A 24,618-nucleotide genomic window follows, 5' to 3' on the forward strand; every position below is an offset into this window, starting at 1 on the left:
TTAGAACTTCAGAGGTTTTGGAATTCATTTTCATCATGTCTTTTTTTTTTTTTTGGACTGGTCTATTGAACCCAGAGGCACTTTACTCTTAAGCTACACACACAGCCCTTTTTATTCTTTTTTAAAACTTTGAGACAGCTTCTTGCCAAGTTGCCCAGACTGGCCTTGAACTTATGATCCTCCTGCCTCAGCCTCCCAAGTAGTTGGGATTACAGGAGTGTGCCACCATCCCTGGCTCCTCGAAGAAGTTTTTAAAAACAGACCTAGGTCACACTTGGTTAGAGCAATTGTTGAACAGGGTCTGGGGAGGAGTTTGAGCATCTGTACTTTTTATTAAAGTTTCTGTGGTGATTCTGCAAAACATGCTGTCAGTTGAGTTCCTCCATTCTACTGAATTTATTTCAATCTAACCAATAGCATTGGCATGGACCTTTTCTGATTTTCCTTCTTTTCTCCTTTTTGGGATAATTTAAAATTCCTATTATAGTCCACTCCACAAACTAATCTTACTCTACTGTTCTCCCTGCCTGCATTTTCCCCACTTATTTTCAAGTTGCATTTTTTAAAGTGGTCATGATTCTCTTTCAAAAAATACTACATCTAGTAATTCTTGAAAATACTGCTCCATAATTGGAAATACAGATACATTTTATCACAATAAAGAATATTCTCAAGTAATATTTTCCTTCTCCACATACACAACATAATAAAGTAAAAATGTTTAATTTCTCAGTTTTCTGATTAAAGACATACCGGCAACTGAGAAAATCTGCAATAACCAACATTCCTTTACTTTCATTGTATTAGTTATTTTGAATTCATATTTTTAATTTTACAGATTTCCAAGTTTTCATCAAATACTCAATTCAAACAATATTGAAGAGTTAACAAGAGTGATTTCAGTTTTCTCTTTGTCCCATTTTTAGTGGAAGGCTTGATAAACAGAAATCATAAATGCAAGGAGAAAGACGAATTAGATAATTTGGTCCTGAATTATAAATGTAGTGCTGAATAAAGGGCCACAAGGAAGTTCCAAACTGCTCATAGGAAGAGTCGCCTACACAAGAGTCTCACAAACTTTAGCATGAACAGCCAAACTTTAATATCTAGGAGCAAATGAACTCTGCCATAGATAAGATGCATACCACTTTACTTCTGAGACAAATACAACCAAACCAATTTGCCCCAACTTATGAACTAAGCATTTAACTCACCAGTCCGATATGCCAATAACCTGGCCTGAACCATGCAGTGCCTTGCAATTTCTTGTGGCAAACTTTGATTGTGAATTTCATTAATCTGTTCTGGATTACTACAATAAAATCCAAAGTGTTTAAAGCTGGGCACACTGGAAGCTACCGTGGCCAAGATTAGGATAAGGTCTTTCATGTTTTGCCTCAGATTGCTAAAGTAGGGATTTTCACACAGGTTCTCCAGACCTATAGTCATCAGGATTTGCTTATGTATTTCTTCATTTGAAATCAAAAATATCATTTCATATTCTTTTATTCTTTCTTGTTTACATTCAGAATAAAAGTCAATGTTAGCATCTGGTACTGTCTTTGTAATTTTTTGAATAAAGTCACATTTGTAAGAAGTCTCTTCTACAAACTGCACCATATAACACACCAAAGGTTGAAGTAAGACACACACATGGGCCCGACTGTTTGACTTCAGTCTTTCCACAGCTTTGGCATCTAACTTTGCATCTTCAGAACTAGAAGCCTCAGTAAGCAAACTTATTTCTGGATCAGCAGGCCAATATGAAATTCGATTAACTCCAGCTGAAATACAAAATATGAAAGATAATTATCTGATACATGCTGAATATACATTTTCTTGATAAACCCATCCTAGCAATGCAGTAGATCAAGAAGGCCCAATAAATGTCTACCATGAAGTCACCTATTAATCCATCTGAGGTTTGGCAAATAATTATCCATAGGCCAAATCTGGTCCATTGAGAATTTTTGTACAGCTCACAGGTTAACTAATTTGAAAAAACACAAGACTATATCATAACACAAAATTAGATACATTGATTCATTTATACAATCTGCCTTTGCATGGCAGAGTTGAGTAGCTGTGACAGATGTGACATTGCCTATGAACTTAAAATATTTACACTTTTGCCTTTTTGAGACAAAGCTAATTGACCCCAAACAGAGCCCAGGGGAAGGATTTGTGGATTCACTGATTTTGCTGAGTATGGTCCCAAAGCCCAGCACTGGGACTGTATACCAGCACCTTCCACAGTGCCATGGCTGCTTTTAGAAATGTTACAAATAGCATTTGGTCATGTCTAAAGTTTTGTATTTAGAAATCAACAATTCATCAATGCATTACAAATGATTCTGTCTTGGACTCAGAATTCTTCTGGAAAGAAAAATTCATGTATACACAGTTAATGCAGCATTCTTTAAAACATTAAAAATGTTAAAAATAATAGACAACCAACATAGGGAATGGTTAGACAAATCATATATTCCTCATAGTTATAAAAAAGTGTCCACATAGAATTCATAACATGAAAATTACTTATGTGATGCTAGAGTAGTGGTGTGTCAGCAATATTAATTTATTTAAGCCACAACACTGAAGACAAAACAAGAAAATAAAGGAACATTTTTCAATCAATGAGGCAGAGGAAAGATTGGTAATCTTTAATACACAGAAAAGACTTTAAATCATTGAGAGTACATATGAATTGACAAAAAGAATGAGATCTCAAGAGAGACAAAAGATATGAAAAATTTACAAAAGAGAAAATATAATTAGATAACAAACATATGAAAAAATATTTTAATTTGTATCTGAACTTGAACAATGAAGGTACCTTATACACAAATACCCAAATATTTGTCAATTAACGAATAGTTTACAACAAAGACTTTTTTCTTGCTGGTAGTCTCATGTAATTTCAGTTTGGAGAGACTTTTTTTATGATTGTGCCCAGAAGTGAATAGACAGATAGCCCTCTGGTGTCCCATCTTTCAAAGTAATAGATGAGCTAAAAAGTAAACAGATGTGTATTTCTGCCTATTCTCTGCTATTCCTAACTCACTGTGGTTTGAGCTGCAAAGCAATTTCAAAGGCCTCACAGCTCAGATAGAGTCTTTCCCCTTGCTGCATTTCATCTTCCCTGTTCAAGTTCTCATAATCCATTTCCTGACTAGCATCGATGGTAAAACATTCATCTATGAATCTTAGTTGCTCCTAGTAATCCCAATCCAAGAAGGGAAGATGAATCACCTTTAAAATGTTCAATACTACTGGTAAGTGCTATAGCAGAGGTTCTCAAATTTTTTGATCTTAGGATCCCTTTATTGAGGACCCCAAAGAGTTTTTGTTTGTATGGATAGCATCTTTTGATATTTATTTTATTAAAAATTTAAAAATATTTATTAATTCATTTAAAATAACAAAAAGAGTCATTAATATACATAACAGTTTTATGATAAGAAACTATTTTCTAAGTTAACCAAAGTTAGTGAGAAAAATGGCATTGAATTTTTTTTTTTTTAAGACAGAGAGAGAGAGAGAGAGAGAATTTTTAATATTTATTTTCTTTAGTTTTCGGCGGACACAACATCTTTGTTTGTATGTGGTGCTGAGGATCGAACCTGGGCCGCACGCATGCCAGGTGAACGCGCTACGGCTTGAGCCACATCCCCAGCCCGGCATTGAAGTTTTACAAATGTATTTAGTATTTGGCTTAATAGAAAGACAGCTGGATTCTCAAATTCACTTCTGCTTTCAATCTGTTGCCAACAGGTTGTTTACACTGAAGTATATTAAAATTATTCTGCCTCATACAGACATGTAGTTGAAAAAGGAGTATTTGAACAGCCATGTTAGATAATTGTAAACATTCTTTTTTGACACTATTGTAAATATTTGACAAGAAATAGTTTCTTTTTTTTTTTTTATATTTTATTTTTAGTTTTCGGCAGACACAACATCTTTCTTTGTATGTGGTGCTGAGGATCGAACCCGGGCTGCACGCATGCCAGGCAAGCGAGCTACCGCTTGAGCCACATCCCCAGCCCAAGAAATAGTTTCTTAAAGACTAGTTACAAACCAGGCACTGTGACCCATGCCTGTAATCCCAGGTAATGGCTTAGGAGGCTGAGGCAGGAGGATTGTGAGTTCAAAGCTAGCCTCAGTAACTTTGTGAGGTTCTAAGCAACTTAGTGTGACCCTGTCTCAAAATTAAAAAATATATAAAGAGTAGGGATGTGGCTCAGTGGTTAGGTGGCCCTGGGTTCAATCCCTGATGCCTGCACCATCACCACCACCAAAAAAAAGATTAGAATGTGAAATCTGAAACCATATCAACAAACTTTTTGTATCTATACCCTGGTCTGTCTTGTACTTAGAATGGCTGTTTTATTCATGCATGATTCTGTAGTTTTGTGCACTGGTCATTTGGAAAATGTGATATTGATTTTACAATACTCAAAAAAAGTCCATTACTATCACCACCAATCTCATCCTAAGAGTATAAATATCAGGAAGTTGTCAAGCTCAAAACGGTGGATATGGTTTTCCAAAATTCTAATTTTCACTTTGAATGCTCAAATTTTATGATTAGCAGCAAATAATGTCAATTGTTTCCTGAAAGTGACAGGTTCACTTCATTTTTGAGGCAAAATAGCTAATAACCATAGTCTGTCAAATTATGGTGTTTCATGAAAAAAGTGAATCATTTTAGTTTGCAACTCAAAACAGTCACATAAGTGGTTTTCCTTAAGGCAACCTTCACATTAGGTTTGTAATAAAAGTATTTTATAACAAAGTCCTCTTTCCTTACACAGAATATTAAAAAGATGTGTATTCAGGATTAGAATTTAATGAAATTAATGACTCTTACTGTTTCATAAAAGCCCTTCTTATGTGAAACTATTTCTTTGTGCAGTAAAGAGCATAAGGACTGCTAGGGCAGTTTGCTTCGTCTATAGCAACAGTGGTTTTACTCACCACTGTTTTGGTCACTTTAGTGTAAATGTAGCATTACTGTGAAAACATGTTGACCTTGTAGACCATCAGGAGAATCACCATGCTAGGAAATGACTGCTTTGGTTTAACCGGAAGTAACAGTGATAGGAACTAAAGGAGTTCAGCTACAGCATAAGTTCAACCATGCCGCCTTCCCAAGATAACTAATATGTAAACTTAAACCAACAGAGCAATTTTATTTACTTATGGGTCTATCACCAGCATAAATGCATCCTAGGTCTCTTTCCACACTTTATTCTCTCTCTTGGCAGACTGAAGCTGTAGTGAGTGACTCGCACTCCCCTGCGATTCTAAGCCTTAGCTCTGAGGTGATCAGGGGTGCTTTTAGCACAGGCAGTTCTTTTATTCATTCTTCTCCCTTGACTCTAGAACACATCAGTCAACATATTTTGGTTCTTTCACATTCTTTCCTTTCTATATCAATGTCACCATCTGAACTAATCAGTCGGCTAAGCAAGCTAACTTCTCCCTGATCCAATTCTGTAAAAACAACAAAAATTTAATCATGTTTCATCTTGCTCAAAAACCTTTAATAGCTGCATATCATCTATAATGGGAATCATAAGTCAACTGAACATAAATGATTAAATGAATGTCCAATTTGCCTGGTTAACTGGGCAAAGGAGGAAAAAAAGCCATGACCACTGTGATACCTATCTTCTCTATTAGGAACTAGAGTGGAGAGACTACAGAGTCACTCTTAACATACCTGAAGGCCTGCAATACTTGTTGCAGGCCAGGAAGCTCCTAACCACATGACCTTTCTCCTGGAAGTTTTTCCTTGTGTCGTTCAAGGCATCAACCTCAACATAGATCTGATCAGTATTTATAAGACTTGGATGTACATAAAAACAGTTAAAAAACAGGTCCTGGAATTCTGTCCCATAAGATAAAGCTCAGAGGCTATGTAATTTTTCAAGGTTCTCCACTAAAGCCCCAATCTACCATTATAAGCCATCTGTCACTATTTTCTTAGGAATAATCTTTCATTTCAAATACTGGACTTTTCTTCTTACAACTGAGTGATGCTACAAAGACTGCTGTTCCTGACCACCCATGAGTTCCCCTTCCTGTATGAGTGACCTATCAGGATCCAGTTTAAGCCCCAAACTTTCATAACATGACAACCCACAGGGATCAGTTTCACCTCTGAGATCATTTTATCACTTACAGCATATATCAATCATTGGACACTAGATGATGTATTCATTAAATTGTTATTTTGGTCTCCAAGTAACACCCTGAGGGAAAGGATTAGGAGCCATATTAGTTATTTGTTTTTAAAACTTTTTTTTTTTTTCATTTTGGTGGCGCTGGGGATTGAACTGAGTCTTGTGCATACTGTGCAAACATTATACAACTGAGTTGTACCCCCAGACATTCCTGAGGCCTGTGCTTTTAAAAGCAGTTATGCCTTCTTTACTCTTTCCTTCCTCTTCTGGCTTCAGAGGACTCAAAGCCCCAGGTATGACAACAGTAGTAAGATGGAAGATGCCTAGGCCTGTGAATCAACTACACAGAGAAAAGCTGCCTGTTGCTCAGCAACACCTGGGCTATGACAGGAGTGATGTCTAATATATTAAACCACTGAGATCTTAGGGTTTCTTAGAGATAGTAGCACTAGTCTACTAATTCACTGAGGGTCATTAGGCTGACTAGTGGACAGAGTTGAGGACAGCATCTTTGTTTTCTGACTCTTTGCACAGTGTCTCAAACTGTCTTCAGACATACATCAGTATTTCCAAATGATCTCTGTGAGATTTAGGCAATTTGTTCCCTTGTTTGCTCTCAGATCTATTCCTAATCCCCAACAAAGCCTTATCTGCACTTACCATTTACAATCATTTTCAAACAAGCAGAACATGGTTTTCTGGAAAAATAAAGATCACAGTTTTTCAGCCTTGACCCATGTTTAATAAGAGCAATTTGCCCAGCATGTAGATCTTCACTAGAACAATGGAGACCAACAATTTTCATGTTTTTCACCACCACGAGACCAGTTTTCTTCACCTACAGTGAGATACAAAATAAGAAGTTATTAATTATAACTCATGATTATCATAATACTTGATTTATTAATAAAATGAAATTTTTGATTAGTTCTTTATCTGAACATAGTTTGTTCAAAAGTACATTTTGCATTAGGTCCAAAACAATTTCTGAAATTTTGTGTTTACTTTAGATCAGAAATTTTTAAAACTGAGGCTCTACTAACCAAACAATTAAATGTGCAAATTATCACTATTTTATTCTAGTGAAAGATGAATACAATTTAACCTAGTAAAGGGCAGGAACCAAGTTGGTTTCACTTGGTTTTTACACCATCCAGTCTAGGACTATTAGGTATTAAGCTTCTAGATGTTAAAAAGGAAAGATTTGGAAACCCCTCTCATTTTACACATGGGTAAATCAAGCCCAGAGTACTTTCCAAAAGAATTCACAGATAGTAAAAAGCAGAATGAAAGAGAGGTCATCACTGAAAAAAAAGAAAATTCTCAACATCCTAAAAACTGGCTGAAGATTTTTCAACACTATGACAGTCTAGACTCATGTATCTGGGTCCCTCACTATAATTATATAGGTAAGTTATAAAACACAAACAAAAGTCATACTGTCAGGTATCAGGAAAGAGAACTGACAGCCAAAGTGAGTTCCTTGGCAGTATTCCAGAGGGGCCTGGGCTGACCTGAAATTAAGCCGTGCAGGCTGGACACTACCTAGGATTCTAGAGTTCTAATGAGACTCTTTGAGTGAAGACTTTCTGCTACTTAGAATCTAAAGTACCCTGACTTACGAAAATATCAGTGAAAAAGAAGCTCATATAATAATACTAATATTAGATAATATTAGATAAAATATTAGATAAAACAGCTAGTCAAGGTGGTGCGTGCCTATAACCCCAGCTACATAGGAGACTGAGGAAGGAAGATCTCAAGTTCAAGACTGGACTGAGCAACTCAGGGAGATCCCACCTCAAAATAAAAAAGAATAAAGGTGGCAGTGGGGCATGCTGAGGATGTAGTTCAGTTGCAGAGCATTTGACCAGCAGGTATAAGGATCTGAGTTCAATCCTCATAAGTACAAAAAAAAAAAAAAAAAAAAAAAAATCAGATAAAACAGAGAAGTAAAAAACAAAATCAGTTCTACCTAAGGCACAAAGTAGTCTATGTTGTTTTTACAGCAAAACAAAAATAAAGACAATTCTATAGTAAGGAATGTAAACTTGATCCTTGGGTTTGGGAATGTAGTCATGACATGAGAGGAACTTGGGCTGAAGATAGGGTGTCCCTTATTCCCCACCTCCTTCCAAAAGGATTTTACTCTATATTGATTCCCTATCAGAACATATTTGAAATCACTTTAAGGATAAGACCAAAGTACTATAAAATAAAACAGTCAAGTGTCAGTTGATTTATTAGTATAAACGTTCAGAATTAGGAAGGATATTTTGTGAAATGCCTGGAAAAAAGGAATAGAGATTTCATGAAATTCCCTTTCTGAGCTAACCAACCATCTCCTAAACATTTATAAAACCTACATCTAAGAATACACTAAAATATGAAAGATTTGTCTGTATTAGCTTTTAAAATGAGCTTCAAATTTACCTTTCCATATTATTTTAGAATCTTATGTTCCTTAAATACAAAGTATGTTATCGTCTACTTCTGAATACTTCCATCAAGTTTGTTTAAAAACTGGTCACTTTAGAAAACAACTGATGATGCCTTATTAAAAAATCTTAGCACCAACCAGGCACAGTGTCCCCTGCCTGTAATTCTAGCTACTCAGGAGGCTGAGGAAGGAGACTTGCAAATTCAAAGCCAGCCTTAGCAACTTAGTGAGATCCTGTCTCAAAAAACTAAAAGGGCTGGGGATGCAGTTCAGTGGTAAAGTGCCCCAGTACTGTCCCCCAGTTCTTGGTACCAGAGCCCATGTTGTTTAACCAAATTAACACAATCAGTGGGAGTGGCTGCAACTGAATTGAATGATGTTAACTTTAAATTGTCGAGTAGTTAATTAGACAGAAATAAACCCAGAAATTTTGACCACAAAAGATGTTTTTAAAAATTGTTACTTAAGTAAAGGGAAGCATATTCATCAAGTTATTTTTTATCAGAACAATCTTTTCTGCCAAGTTTACCACCTTTTTTTCCCCCCTAGAATTCTTTGTACCTCCAGGAAGAATGAATATATATTTCATTTTGCTTCTAGTTGAGGCCAAAATATTCAAGTTTGAGGCAAAGATTTTTCCATCCCAAACTTAACAAAAACAAAACAAATAAAAGCCTAAGTTGCATTCCATGTGGACACTTCCACTTACTGCAACTCCCAGAAGACTGAATCTTTTCAGTGAATCACTGTTCTGGATCTTGATTTTGCTTCACTTCACTAACATCTTGGCAAGTCGTCTATGTAATCCTAGTCACAGAGTTTTACATTAAAACATGGGCAAAAGAGGACAGTCTGTTTTATGTATTTACTACATTTACTTAAAACAGTGATTCACTATTTTTTCCTTTGTTTCTCAAACATCTAAATATTCTGAGAAATTATTTCTATATTCTTTTTGGGTATTTTAGAGACTCACTCAAAGAACAAATTAGGAAATCTTATCCAGAATGTACACCGGAATCACCCAGGTAATTCTTTTCAGCATATACATGCTTAGTCTCTATTCCACACCAATGAATCAGAATCTCTGGGAAACTTAAAAATAAAGTAAAAAGAAAATACTAAGAAATATTAGAAAGAACAAGGTTTATGTTTCAAGTCTAGCCTTTGATTTTAATCTGCTTAGCAACTAATATGTTAACCTATTATTCTTTCATATATACTCTTAGAAGACATGAAACTCTTGGGTCAGAAAGAAAGGATTTTACTATTCACAGTACTGCAGTATGAGCATCTTATTTGTGATGGTATCTTGCCCTCAAGTCCCATGGGAGGTGATGCAGATAGTTGCCAGTTTGTGTTATAGGATGGGGACACTGAGCCTGGGGATTCTGATGTTTTACAGCCAACAGTAATCCGATCTGCTCTTTGCCCCTGAGAGGGACATTACCTAAACCCTCAATTTTGCTTGCTGCAAACACAACTCTAAGAAATGACCTACATAAAGAGCAATCGATGCCTTGCATTTTTGACACAACCACCAAGATATATAAGCACTTGAGAGAACCATAGGAGAATGTTTTTCAACATATTTCTATGAATTAATGTTAGACGGTATTAAGAGTTACATTTGAAAAATTTAAAAAAGCAAGATATAGAAGCATATCACAAATTTGACTTTTTAAAAATAGGACAGACATATAGGTTTGTATATGCACATATTTTTAGAAGAATATTAAGAAACCCCCTTGGAAGTAGAAATGGCGAACTTGGGTGTAAGAGGGTCTTTTATCCTTCTTTATATTATTCCTTTTGTTTTGTTATTATGAAAAATTTTTTTTTTTTTTGTAACAATGGTAATGGTTTACCTGTTTTTTGTCAGTAGATTCTCTGGCCATCTCTTTATCATCTCCTAAGGGTCCACATTTGTCTTCTTCATTTTCCTAATTAAAATCAGATTAAGAGGGAAAAATTAATATGATTAATCCAATATTTCCATATTTAAAAGGTGGTTTTCTTGACTTTAGACCATTCATTTGTTTTCTCTGTGATGAAACTCTGCACTGACTTCTCACTTTGTTCAGGATCAAATCCAGACTACACTTAACATAGTAAATAAGGCCTATATAATCTCCCCTGGCTATTTTTATATAATATTAGAAATTGTGACTAGAAAGAAAAATTCTATAGTTTAAGATTTCAGAATTGAGGCACTTTTGAGCAATGGAAAAGTACAAAGGGTGGCCCATGGCTATGAATGACTAAGTTGGAATAGAGGTAGGTCATCAGAGTTGAGAAGATAAGGAAATATGTAGCAAAGGTATTATATATGGATTATAGTAGACAGAGTAATGGCTCCTGAAGATCTTTTGTCCCACTCCCTGGAGCCTGTGACTATATTATGTTTTATGATAAAAGAGAATAAAGGTTACAGATGTAATGAAAGCTTCCAATCATTTATCATGAGATGGGGAGATAATCCTGTAGGTCCAAGGTTATTAAAAGGTCTTAGTAAGCAGATGAGGCAAGCAGGGAAGGCAAAGTGAGACAACTGAGAGTCAACTGGCCAATGCTCATTTTGAAGATGGAAGGGGCCATGGGCCAAGGAATACAGGTAGTCTCCAAAGTTACAAAAGGCAAGGAAATGACTTCCTCTAGAGCCTCCAGAAGGAATTCAGCCCTGCTGACATTTTGATTTTACAATGAGACCCATTTTGGACTTCTGACCTCCGGAACTGTACAATAATAAATTTTTTTTTAGTTAACTTTGTGGTAATTCATTACAGCATCAATAAAAACCTAATACAGAGATGTCCTTAAGTCTCCTCTAAAAGTGAAAATTAAAGGTGAAACAAAGTTTTGAGGCAGGATCCAAAGACTTTAGATAAAGGTCAACCATAGACCTACTTGCTCAAGATGCAACCCTCATAGAACTTATGATTTATAAACACAGACAAGATGATATAGTAGAATTCAGTGAGTCGAAAAATGGGATAGTTAACAAATTGGGGGAAATTTTTGAGGTAGGAATGGGAACTTGATGAATGCTGACCTTGGCCTTGTGAAACAAGTACTGGATGACAGAAATGGAACAATCCCAATAAGTTTATAAAACAAAAACTATGTCCTTCTGGGTGTGGTGGCACACACCCATAATCCCAGCTACTCAGAAGGCTGAGATAGGAAGATCACAAGTTCAAGGCCAGTGTGGGCAACTTAGTGAGATCCCATCTCAAAACAAAATATAAAAAGGGGGAAGAAGAGAGGGAGGAGGAGGGAGGTGGCGGAGCTGTGGCAGAGGAGCAGGAGCAGGAGGGGGATGGAGAGAAGGCTCCTGGGTGGCATGGCACTCCTGCTCCTCCAGGCACTGCCCAGCCCCCTGTCAGTCAGGGCTGAACCCCCGCAGGATAAGGAAGCCTGTGTGGGTACCAACAATCAAAGCTACATCTGTGACACAGGACACTGCTGTGGACAGTCTCAGTGCTCCAACTACTACGATGAACTCTGGTGGTTCTGGCTGGTGTGGACCATCATCATCATCCTGAGCTGCTGCTGTGTCTGCCACCACCGCCCAGCCAAGCACCGCCTTCAGGCCCAGCAGCGGCAACATGAAATCAACCTGATTGCCTACCGGGAAGCCCACAATTACTCAGCGCTGCCGTTTTATTTCAGGTTGTTGCCAAACTATTTACTACCTCCTTATGAGGAAGTGGTGAACCGACCTCCAACTCCTCCCCCGCCGTACAGTGCCTTCCAGCTACAGCAGCAGCAGCAGCTGCCTCCTCAGTGTGGTCCTGCAGGTGGCAGCCCTCCGGGTGCTGATCCTACCAGGGGCTCCCAGGGGGCACAGAGCAGCCCCTTGTCTGTGCCCAGCAGAAGCAGCACAAGACCCCCAAGCATTGCTGATCCTGAGCCCTCTGACGTGCCAGCTGACCGAGCAGCCACCAAAGCCCCCGGAATGGAGCCCAGTGGCTCAGTGGCTGGCCTGGGGGAGCTAGACCTAGCGGCCTTCCTGGACAAGGATTCAGAATGTAAGGAGGAGCTACTGAAAAATTCCAGCTCTGAACATGGCAGCGTGCTCCCCGATAGCAAAGACAAGACACCTGACAGACATCACCGCTTCACAGGTGACTCAGGCATTGAGGTGTGTGTGTGCAACCGGGGCCATCATGACGATGACTTCAAAGAGTTCACCACACTCATTGATGATGCTCTGGATGGGCCCCTGGACTTCTGTGACAGCTACCACGTGAGGCCTCCTGGTGATGAGAAGGGCTCTGCCAGCCCTCTGAGGAGCAGGCTCGAGAGCCTGGACATTCCCACCTGCCTCGGCCGCCTGCGTGCCTGCTGCTCAACATCATCAATGAGCAGGACTCGCCAAACTCCCAGAGCAGCAGCTCCCCCAGCTAGAGTAGGCTTTGCCTGTGCCTGGAAACTTGGCAAAGCAACCAGGGTAAGGGAGGCTCACGAGAGAAGCATTAAGTGACTTTCAGAGGAAGTGGTACAGCCACTTTTTTCCCCTTCTCCTCTCCTGCTTTTTCCCTACATCTCCAAGTACAGTTTGGGGTGTGGGTGCCTCTCCCTCACAAAAGCACAGTATTGTGGAGTGCTGAGAGCCATAGCCAAGTAAGAATGACGCATGGCATTTTTGGTTGAAAGGTGACCCTGCTCAGGGATTAGGGTGGCTCTGGGTTTAGGGTGGATCCTGCTGGATTAGGGTGGCTTCAGGTTTAGGGTGGATCCTGTTGGGAATAGGGCGTATCCTGCTGCCTCAGGCACCCGCTCCTTGAGTTCCTGCAGGGTTCTGAGAGTATTGGTATGCAGAGCCCGGTGGAGGGAGTGTATTTTGCGTGTAGAGTGCCGGTGAGAGTTCGGGAATAAAGAGTTGCTGTTTGAATCTACAAGGCTTTTGTGGTGGCTCGGTTATTTTGTGCCCAGACAGACTGCGGCAGTGGAGGGCTGAGAAGTTGGTTCCAAGACTCATTCCTCATCCCCTTCTTCCCCGCTTTCAAGTCATATCTCACCTACCTGCTTTGGTCAAAGAGATGTGTTTTAAAGCCCCCAAAGAAGGGGACTGGGACTGTGTCCTGCGATGATTCTTGGTGATGTAGTGGATTTATGCTCTGGTTTTAGTTTAAGAGAATTTTGTTGTGTCTCAGTTCAGCAGAAGCAACCCTTCTTAGCCCTGGTTGAAGAAGGAAGCCACAGAGGCCTAGGGATTGTCAGCTGTGGCTGCCAGTGTCTGCACAGCCAGAGTTGAGCTGATTCTGTGGGAGGATGAGAGCTAGTGGACAGGTTGGTAGGAGGCTTGTTGATCTCTCAAATTCCAGGTGACAAGAAAATGTACCACTGTGCATCCTGGAGGGGCCCCTTCCTTCCCAGCAGGCTCAGGTGTGGAAGAGTAGACTGCTTTTTCTTTGTTTAAAACAAAACAAAACAAACAACAAAAGCCAGCTAGAAACAAGAACCTTACCAGTGGGCTTGCAAGAATTCTCTTCTGGACAAGGGAAGTTTGTGCTTTCCCAGGTTAGCCTTCCACGAATGTGGCTGCAGTTGAGCCAGAGGGAGATGTTTGTGTGTGGGCTTGGAGTGGGTTAGCTCTGAGCAGTAGGCCCTAAATCTGGGAGTGGAGAGAAGTGCAGCTTCCTGCATCTCTGCCCTTTGGTCTGTGCCCACAGGTGACCAGTGTCCTTGTCTATCCCTAGCACATGGTCTGCAGGACTTTGTATCTCCTTGTACTCTTATGAACAGAGGGTCTGAGGAAGCTGTGGGTCCTGGGAAAAGCAGCCCCGTAGTCTGGTTCTCACACAGTATTTTCTCTTTGATTTTGAATAAGTCTCTTGTTGTTGTGTGTTTGTTTTAAACAAACTGACCACTTGGAAGAAATCCCTTGGTTATCTGTGGTTCTCATGCTCTCTCCCTGTCCCTAGCCCATGGGGGTCGGATGACTCACTTTTCTGTAACCTATGTAAGGAGTTTTGGTGGCCTAGGTGGGAGGTGGAGGCAGCCTCCAGAAGGACCACAGGATCCTTATTACTGTCATCTGGTTTTGGACAACCAGTTGAGCTTTGATAGGAAAACTCTGAAAGGAGAAAGCAATCAGCTGAAACTAACATTCCCCATCCATCCCTGTTCATATGAAAAGTTTGGTTCTTCTCCCACTTTTGAATGATGATATTCAGGCTAAGCATTGATGTTATAGTAAAAAAGGAAAAAAAAAATATATATATATATATAAACAGACAAATCCAAGGCTGTGAGGTGAATGAGTGTCTGTTTGAATTCCACAGAACCAAAATTCATGTCGAACAAAGTGAAGTCTGTAGACGATGACTTTGAATGACCTGTAGTGTGTGTGTGTGTCTCCTGTGTGTGTGAGCCCCACACCCCGTGTTCCTGTGAAGATACTTTGAATGGCAGCCATCCTGCTCACGTTAACCACACGTCTGAAGCAAACATGGCCCTCTCAAGGTAATTTATTTTATGCATTTACTGTTTACCGAACAAACGTCTGACTGCGTACTCGAGTGTATTTGGCAGCATTGTCGACGGCGCCCCCTGTGTTTGCCTGAGATACTGCGCTCAAGGTAGAGGTTCCACTCTGCTTATCACTGCAATTTGCACATTGCTCCGTGGACACTCAGAGGCTGTGTCCTGTCCCTGTTAATGGAAGCGTGCTCTGAACCTGTCTGCCTCCCTCCACTACTCCTTGCCTTCAGTCTCAGCCCCCAGAGGGTGTCTACAACCATTTGGGACAGAAAGCAAAAGTGGAATTCCAGACAGAAGCTTGATTGGTTATTCAGTGACAAGCTTGGCCTTGCTGTGGCCCAGACATCAGCCTGCCCAGAATTGCCAGGAGGCTTTGGCAGACTCCACGGTGCCACAGCACAGTCCTTCCTTTGCTGAGTTCAGTGGACACAGGAGGACTGGTGTGTGGCCAGAGGGGTGCCACAGCACAGCAGCCCTCAGATGCCTACCTTCCACCTTCCTTTGGAAATCACAGACAACTCACTGAAGTGTCTCCAAGGAGAACAAGTTTTACCAAAATGAATCCTTCTTCATTTAACTGATCAAATGGATGAATCTGACCCTCTAGGTTTCTTTCCCCAGCGGGGAGCTGGTCTGAGTATTGACTGTTGGCTTCACTGAAGCATCTTACCCTGAAGGTCTGAGAAGAAGCACAGTGGCCAAGCTGGGCTTAACTAGTAAGCCGCGGTTGGCCACGGCTGCTGGAGGCTTCCTGCTCAGAGAAGGAGACAGGGAACTGAAGGAATAGTCAGGGGGTCAGAGAGCCTAGGTTGAGTGTGGTTTTCCAGATGAATGAGAAGGAAAGGACTGGTGGAGGGTTTGGTGCTACAGTCGGAAGATTTGCAAATGCTAACACATTCCTGTGTGAGGCACATCACCATTTGTCAGTTATTGTGAATATGTGTATTTTAAGCAATAAGATTCAGCTGGTCAGATTTTTCTGGGCAGTCTCAGTGACGCATTTCCTGTGCTGTGACTGTTTTGAAGACAGAGTGGCTCTAACCACTGTGAGAAGCCCAAATAAAAATTCATTCCCCCCCCCCAAAAAAAATATAAAAAGGGTTAGGGGCCAGTCGTTGTGGCACATGCCTGTAATCCCAGTGGCTGGGGAGGCTGAAGCAGGAGGATGGAGAGCTCAAAGCCAGCCTCAGCAAGACTCTGTCTCTAAATAAAAAAAAGGGGCTGGGAATGTGATTCAGTAGTTAAACATCCCTAGGTACCAAAAAAAAAAAAAGGTGGGGGTGGCTAGGAATATAGTTCAGTGGTAGAGCACCGCTGGGTTCAATATGCCATACCACCAAAATACAAGTCCTGGGAATAAGTTTTCTGTTTAAGCAAAACAGGAAGCAGAGGAAGTGATGGGGCTGGAAGTGAATTGTGGGCTGGGGCTGATAGTAGCAGTGATGAAAATATAAGTGATAATAAGAGTACCTAACATCTACTGAGTATTCACCATGTACTAGTCTCTAAATTTTTTCATTTAATTCTCACAACTTTACAAATGAGGAAATTTTGGCTGAGAGAGTAAATAAGTCAACTCCAGTCACATAGTTAATAAAGGGGTAAGCCAGAATCTAGCCCCAAACCCACTATCTTATCTATAATACTATACTGCCTCTGTTCTGTTCTAGAAAAGTATTTTTTAGCATAAAAATAATGGACCAAAGGACACAATGGAAAGAGCTGGGAGAGAGATATGAAATATATAGGGAAAAAATGAGAAAACAATGTAATCATTCTATTTCTTATTTATTTATTTTTATGGTACTGAAGATTGAACTCAGGTTTGATTTACCACTAAGCTACATCCACAGCCCTTTTTATTTTTATTTTTTTTTTAAATTCTGAGACAGGGTCTTACTAAGTTGGGGAGGCTTGCCTTGAACTTGTGATCTTTCTGCCTCAAACTCCTAATTGCTGGGATTACAGGTGTGTGACAACTGCAGCTGGCTGCAGTCATTCTAATTCTTTTTTTTCTTTCCAGAGAGAGAGAGAAAGTTATTTGAGAATAAAAGTGAAAGCTTTTTCATACTTCATACCTGACAAGGTACCTTTGTTCTGATAACATGCCATCCACATTCAGCTCCACCAATAGCATAATGGACATATTTCTTCTTACAAAGAGATGGGCATAAATAAAGAACTATGACTAAAAAGAGTCAATGGAAAGGTGAAGCCCAAAATCTGAGAGTAATTCATAGCATTTATTCTAATTCTTATGCTTAAGGTAATCTTCAATAATTTAGATAAGTATAACTTGAACTAAAATGAAAAATTATGAACCAGTGAGAGAAATAATTATTTTTATATAACAGCCATTTTTAGAGTGTTTTCTACTACATAATTTTTAATTGTGTTACCCTCATACAACTCATAAACAATTACTTTCCCTCCCAATCACTTCTTAATTTGGACTGGAATCTTAAACAAAACAAAACAAAAAAAACAACTAAGTAACTAATGTCGTACTTCTGGTAATTTTTAAAAAAATTTTTTTAGTTGTAGATAGACACAATACCTTTATATTATTTATTTTTATGTGATACTAAGGACCAAACCTGCTAAGAGCCATAGCCAAGTAGGAATGATGCATGGCATTCTGGGTTGAAAGGTGACCCTGCTCAGGGATTAGGGTGGGCTCCGGGTTTAGGGTGGATCCTGCTGGGAATAGGGCAGCTCCAGGATTAGGGCAGATCCTGCTGGGATTAGGGCTTATCCTGCTGCCTCAGGCGCCCCGCTCCTTTGGAGTTCCCGTGGAGTTCTCCCGGGGTTCTGAGAGAATTGGGGCGTGGAGGCAGTGTGTTCACAGGAAGTGTGGGTAGAGTGTCGGTGAGAGTTCGGGAATAAAGAGTTGCTGTTTGAATCTACAAGGCTGTGTGGTGGCTCGGTTATTTTGTGCCTAGCCAGACTTCAGCACAAACCCAGTACCTCACACATGCTAGGCAAGTGCTCTACCACTGAGCCATAATCGCAGCCCATAATTCTTAGTTTTTATACTCAATGTTTATCTCGCTAAACAATTCTTAAGGAGTACCCATAAATGGTGTAAATATCTGACAACAAAGAAAAACTCAAACGCCAGTTATGTGTGGAAATGGTTGTAAGTTAATACACTAAGGCTGGAAAAATTTATAACTGACATGCAATTTATCAAAATCATAATAAAAACATATAGTACATAACATAATATGTACCGAGCACTAAAAGCTTTACACTGAACTACTGAGAATGAACTACCTCATTCATTTCCCATACAAACCCCAAATAGTATGTATTAAGTACCATTCCACTTTATAGATGAGGAAAGTAAAACAGCTTATCCAAAGACACAACTAGCATGAGATGGAGCCAGGATCTGGACCCAGGCATGTTGGCTACAAAAGCCTTGGCTTCTCTTAAAAATATTAGACATGGTTGCTGCCCCAATGCAATATTACACATATTTTCCTACATTAAATGAAAAGGGAAAAATCCAGAACTAAATGATTTCAAATGAATAAAGGAAACAGAAAAGATTGAGAAGCAGAAAACAAAAACAAACAAACAAAAAGTTAGAAGTCTTTAGGTGGTAGAACTGTGAGGAACTGTTTTTGCTTCTGCCCATTTTATAATATAATGAACATATATTACTTTGGTAACACATAAGAACCTTTTTAAAAAGACAAAAGGCTGGTAGAAGTGTCAAAAACAGTATTTCTAATACAATCACATGTCAAATTGTATCTTGGAGCTTCTGAAACTTACTTTATATGGCAAAAGTGAAACACAGAATAATCAAATAATCTTATTATTTTAGCTTAAAGAATATCTTTTTTTCTCAATAGTTCTTACTCAACCCTATAAAGACTATGTGCAATTCAAATGGATAAAATATACTATAGTAATTGGTAAAGAAGTATCAGGTGTGCTGGCTGTGGTGGTGCACCTATAATCTGCTTGGGAAGCTGAGGCAGGAGGATCGCAGGTTCAAAGTCAGCCTCAGCAATTTAGCAAGGCCCTAAACAAATACAAAATAAAAAAGGGATATGTATGGCTCAGTGGTTAAGTGACCCTGGATTCAATCCCAGGTATAAATAAATAAATAAGGCAAAAAAATGGGTATCATTCTACAAGTATAAATATGATGGTAACATTCATGATATATAAACATCAGCTATATTCCTATTGTTTCAATATTATGATTTTCTGCTGTGCTTGGTGGTATGTACAACTTGGAAGGCTGAGGCAGGAACGCAAGACTAAAACCAGTCTCAGCAACTGATTGAGACCTTGTCTTAAAATAAAAATAAAAAGGACTGGGTGTGTAGCTAAGTGGTAAAGCACTCCTGGATTCAAATCCCAGTACCAAAAAAAAAAAAAAGCATGATTTAAAAATTTTTTTATGTAGAGTAAGACTTAAGTTTATATTTATACAATAAAAAAAAAAAGAGTGGAGCACAATGTACTCCCTTTCATTTTACCCCTTCTCCACGCTGTCATTCTTGCTTCTTTGCAGTGGTCATGACATTAGAACTAATGAAATTACTATACACCTCTACTTTATTGATATTAGATGAACAAATAGTTGACAACCAACCAAAATGATTTTCTAAATTTGCTTCTCTGAAATTTAAGACACATTTTCTTAAATAAATAATGTTAATAATGACAGTCAAGTTCCCAAGCTAACATACAAAAGCTTATTTAACCCAAACTGTCACTGCTAGAATAATCCTAAGGATGTCTTAGTTTAAGTACCTGAGTCCCTAAGCCTGTAGGCGAGGAATAAAAGTGGAGGCCACCTCAACAGCTGTGGGTCAAGGAGACACAGGTGCTAGAGCACAGCTGGGAAGACACTAATGTAGTGAACAGTCACAGGGCAGGGTCAGAATGAGGATGTAAGACTGATGACCTTTCTAATGTTCAAGTCAACTCTATTTTAGGTCAGCTGGAATTCTTAAAGCATGAGTTTTGTTTTATTGGATGCCAATGCCCTTTGTACTTATTCCTATGTCTGACCTTTGATTTAAAAACCTTAAATAGATTAGGTGTTTGTTTGAGTCGGTTTTCTAAACAAGACTCCAAATAAAATAGTTAAAAGACTGATTTCTTTCCTTTAAAAAACTCCTATGGTGCAGATGAAAGAAGAAGTCATAACTTTTAGGGGAAACACGGAAATATAAATTCAATCCTTTGTTAAGATATAAAGTTATATAAAACCCTGTACTAATGAAGTTCCTTAAGTCTAAAATTTAATTATTACTATTTTTTTTTTTACCAAAATGCTAACTGAAAGCCTTATCTCAGTTATTTTCTTAGGCTTCACAGCTTTCTCCATAAAGAACAAGGAAATGGTAGAGTGTACATTATTTGCAAACAAAGTTTGGTAATTAGTTGGCCAATGACTTCCTTCCTAATAGAAATTTAAATATCATTATTCACTAATTTAATAAAACTTGTGCTTGTCTGTTGAAAAAGAACTTAATTTCAGCACAGGATATATTTTGGGGCGTATGTGTGTGTAAACAGAATTAAAATAAAATCAAATCTGATATTATTTTTTTTTAAAAAAAAGCTTCTTTAAAATTACTATTCAACCTCTAACAAGTCCAGTTTTTAAAATGTACCTTTTTTATTTTGTTTTGTTTTGCAATACAGGGGACTGAACCCAAAGGGATCCTATCACTGAGCTACATCCTCAGCCCTTTTTATTTTCATCTTGAGATGGGGCCTTCCTGAGTTGCTGAGGCTGGCCTTGAACTTGCAATTCTTCTGCCTCAACCTTCCTGAGTTGCTGGGATTTCAGGTGTGTGCCACTATGCTCAGCTAAAATGTGCTGTTTAAAGTCTTAAAGCTCTAAACATTTGCTTCTAATATTGTGGCTCTTGCATACAAATTTTATCTGCAAAAAAGATCTAAAACAGTAAGGGAATCTTCTATATCTATAAAATAATATTAAGCTGTAAACAAGTAGAAAAAATAAAGGAATTTCCAAATTCATGAAGGAAATGAAGAACTTTCTCAAAACCATTAATAAAATCAGGGTGGGTATTGGATGGTGTTAAGAAATAGAGAATAGGGCTGGGGATGTGGCTCAAGCGGTAGCGCGCTCGCCTGGCATGCGTGCGGCCCGGGTTCGATCCTCAGCACCACATACAAACAAAGACGTTGTGTCCGCCGAGAACTTAAAAAATAAATATTAAAAAATTCTCTCTTTCTCTCTCTCTCTCCCACTCTCTCTCTAAAAAAAAATAGAGAATAACAATGTATAACATTTTAAATACTGTTTTACTATTTATAAAATATTTCCCATAAGAATGGGGGGGAAGCACGATTTTATTATGAGATGAGTTCCCTTACTTCCTATTAAAATTCCTAAATACAATCCTGATACTGACAGAATAAAATCTAAACTCCTCTGCAATGCCTACATCTTTAAAAAAAAATTCTTAGTTGTAGATGGACATAATACCTTTATTTTATGTGTTTATTTTTATGTGTTGCTGAGGATTGAACTCAGTGTCTCACACATGGTAGGCAAGTGCTCTATCACTGAGCCCCAGCCACAGCCCCAGCCCAATGCATAGATTTTTTTACAACATGATTCCCACCTACCTTCCCAAGCTTATTTATAGTCTCATCCTCCACCCAACTTCACTCTCAGGCTGAGGACCACAAATTCATTCCTCTAAGCTTACTTACATGGTAACCTCCAATTTGAGCAAATGCCTACTCATTCTTTATGTCTCAGTGTAAATCCTACCTTCATTGTGGAATCCTTCCTTCACTTCCTCATGTTGTGCCTGGTTCTAAACCTTGTTAGCATCTTTGCTTATATTTTGTACTTGGCTCCATCATATAACTGTATCTTAATATTTAAATGCCTAATTATTCTCCACATTAGAAAATAAGGACCATATCTTTTCTTCTTTTTTAAACATTTTTTTAGTTCTCAATGGACCTTTATTTTATTTATTTATATGTGGTGCTGAGAATCGAACCCAGTGCCTCACATGTTAGGCAAACACTCTACCACTGACCCACAACCCCAGCCCCTTTTTTCTTCTTTTTATCTCTAGCATTAACCACACAATTTCAGCCACAATAAAGAAGGCAATCAAAACAAAAAATAAAAAGGTGGTGTTGAATGGCCTCTTAAGAGTAAAGTGGAAATTTAAGTATTTATAGCTTTTCTGTAAAAAAAAAAATCTAGAGCAAATTTTCAGCAGAATTATTGGCAATTTGAAAATCTCAATGCAGAAAATAATCACAATTTTATAAGAGTAGAAAACAATCTTATGCTTAAAAAAAGATTGGAAGAAAAGTATCCAAATGTTAACAGTATCAAAATGTTAACAGTGGGGTTAAGGTTGTGGCTCAGTGGCAGAGCACTAGCCTTGCACATGTGAAGCACTGGGTTTGATCCTCACCACTACATAAAGATAAATGAATAAAATAAAGGTATTGTGTCCATCTACAACTAAAATAATATTGAAAAAAAAAGAGAAATGTCACAGTGATGTTTTTAGAATGGTGAGAAGATAGAGGCAATCCCTTTCTCCCCCTGCCCTTTTTAACTGCTTTCTAAAAACTCTTACAATGCTTAACCTAAAATTGTTTTTATAAGTTGGCTTTGGCCCTCTAAAAAATTAATGACAACACTAAACATCAAAAATTACCAAACCAAATAGTGAGAACTTACCACCACACCACTCCAAGCATGGAGACAAATGATGAGAATCTAGAACCTTGTTATCCCAAAGGAAGTAGAAGGAAATGATATAGGCTGTACTAGCTTCCAATATATTGGATTTTATGATTATTCTTACTATATATTCCCATCCTGCTTTGATCATCTCTCAAAATCCAAAAAAGAGACTTATATGAAACAATAAACTATGCATTAACAAATTAACAACTAAAGGAGATGCCAAGTAAAATTAGATATGGGCTCCATCTTTAAGCAATTTACAGTTTGGTGGGAGAAAACTAGCCAAAACACTAAAAGGATATGACTGGGTGATAATTTATGTATTATAGACAAAATATTGGTAAAACCAACATATAAATATTATTACCTGATAAACAAGGCACAGTCTGAGAGAGTATTTTGTTTTTAGATCAGAAAGATGAACTGCTTCCACTATGAGTTACAAGTATCAAACTATCATGAAGTTTTAAAGGCTTACTTAGAGTTTGGTTTCAAGCGTGACAGCAACTGGAGCAATAAAATCCAATTTGAGACGGTCACTTTTCTAAGGGTTAAAAACTATCTACAGAAACAAATTATACCTGAGATTTTTGCTTTTGGGCTTCTACTCCTGGGAAGAGCTCCATCCAGAGACTGAGCAGAGTGAAAAGGTTGACTTTAGAAAGTCTTGGCATTTGACCTACAAAGGAGAGGGCAAACACTTCAGAATTTTACTAAAGATGAAAATAGGAACAAAGCTCAAAGCCACTTGGATACAGCAGCATTCGCTTAGTAGCTTTAGCAGGGGTTTAGCGGACAAGAGGAGAGCTTTTATGGCAGGAGTCGCTACAACCTCACTTGAGGCGACCTCCCACGACACTTTCCAAAGTTGGACCCATTCTCTTCTTCCCTCGCCCGGCAGAAATAAGTAATACAACAGATACACGTAGTTATGGGAACAATCCAAAAAAAGTTGGGGCAAGTCCTTGAGTGTGATGGTGGAGCGGGCTGTTCTCCGGACAGTGATGAGGGGTTGCTTCAAGAGCAGTGAGCAGAACAAGGCACTAAAAATGGCAAAGCGTCACGCGCGGCTATTTTGGGAATCAAGATAAAAGCGAAGGGCTTTTCAGCCCCTGGGGTCCTAGCTCTTGGTCCTTCGTGGAAAACAAGGCTGGACGCGGGAAATGAGCGCGACTTAGAATTTGTGTGCTTTGAGAAGCCTGAGCGGCCGATCAGGAGGGGACGAGACACCCGGAAGCGGCGGGGCCGGCGAGCAGCGGAGGCAGGGAACCGGAGTTCAATCCGGGCAGGGACGCAAGGCAAAGCCAAAGGCGGGGTGGCAGAAGCAGGGACCCCGGCACTCACCGGTCATGCTGCCAGTCTGGGTACTGACTGACCGCCCGGCCCCCGCGCTCTCCAGATTTTGCATCTGCCCTGCTTCTTTCACCCCAAGCCCACCAGCCTCTGCTGCCCGGGAAAGCTCTCCCTGTTAGGCATGATCCTGACCCAGCAGCTCCCCTCTAGCCTCCTCCCAGCAACTGGTAAGCAGTGATCTTACTCGGCGCAACCGGGTGACGTCTCCAGCCTGACGGCTACTTCCGGGCGCCTTGATGACGTCAGGGCGAGGCCCGGGACTGCGCTGGGCTGCGGGTCGGACGAGAGCGGCGGGTGGGATTGAAGCGCCGAGCTGCAAAGTGTTTGCAGTTTCTTTTTGCTTTTCGTTTTTCTTGATTTTGCCGAAATAAAGTCACTCGAGGATTTCTTGGCCTGAGGTCTCAGGCTGCGCGGAC

General features: G+C 39.3%; 2 protein-coding genes across 6 annotated transcripts in view; one reads left to right on the plus strand and one right to left on the minus strand.

Moving 5' to 3' along the window:
• Window positions 1-24,409, minus strand: part of Cdadc1 (cytidine and dCMP deaminase domain containing 1) — a 47,860-nt gene extending 23,451 nt beyond the window's left edge. For 3 of the 5 annotated variants that reach the window (XR_001503381.2, XM_015484280.2, XM_048800911.1), the window contains exons 1-5: window positions 24,194-24,408; window positions 23,431-23,528; window positions 10,500-10,574; window positions 6,852-7,029; window positions 1,215-1,784 (exon numbers count right to left, since the gene is read on the minus strand). Coding sequence is in view for 4 of the 5 variants with exons in the window: in XM_015484280.2 (XP_015339766.1) it covers window positions 1,215-1,784; window positions 6,852-7,029; window positions 10,500-10,574; window positions 23,431-23,528; window positions 24,194-24,257 (985 nt within the window). In the remaining variant the exon portion in view is untranslated. Of the gene's footprint in view, window positions 1-1,214; window positions 1,785-6,851; window positions 7,030-9,340; window positions 9,439-10,499; window positions 10,575-23,430; window positions 23,529-23,681; window positions 24,126-24,193 lie in introns of those variants that run through there. The other 2 variants (XM_048800913.1, XM_048800912.1) reach the window with 2 other exon arrangements.
• Window positions 11,898-13,346, plus strand: LOC107141033 (WW domain binding protein 1-like). The gene is given in 2 exon segments (XM_048800914.1): window positions 11,898-12,896; window positions 12,899-13,346. Coding segments are annotated over 2 exon segments (1,089 nt in total). The 5' UTR covers window positions 11,898-11,950; the 3' UTR covers window positions 13,042-13,346.
• Window positions 24,410-24,618: the final 209 nt, after the last annotated feature.

Source organism: Marmota marmota, unplaced genomic scaffold (assembly GCF_001458135.2).
Source record: "Marmota marmota marmota unplaced genomic scaffold, marMar, whole genome shotgun sequence".
Lineage (NCBI taxonomy): Eukaryota > Metazoa > Chordata > Mammalia > Rodentia > Sciuridae > Marmota > Marmota marmota.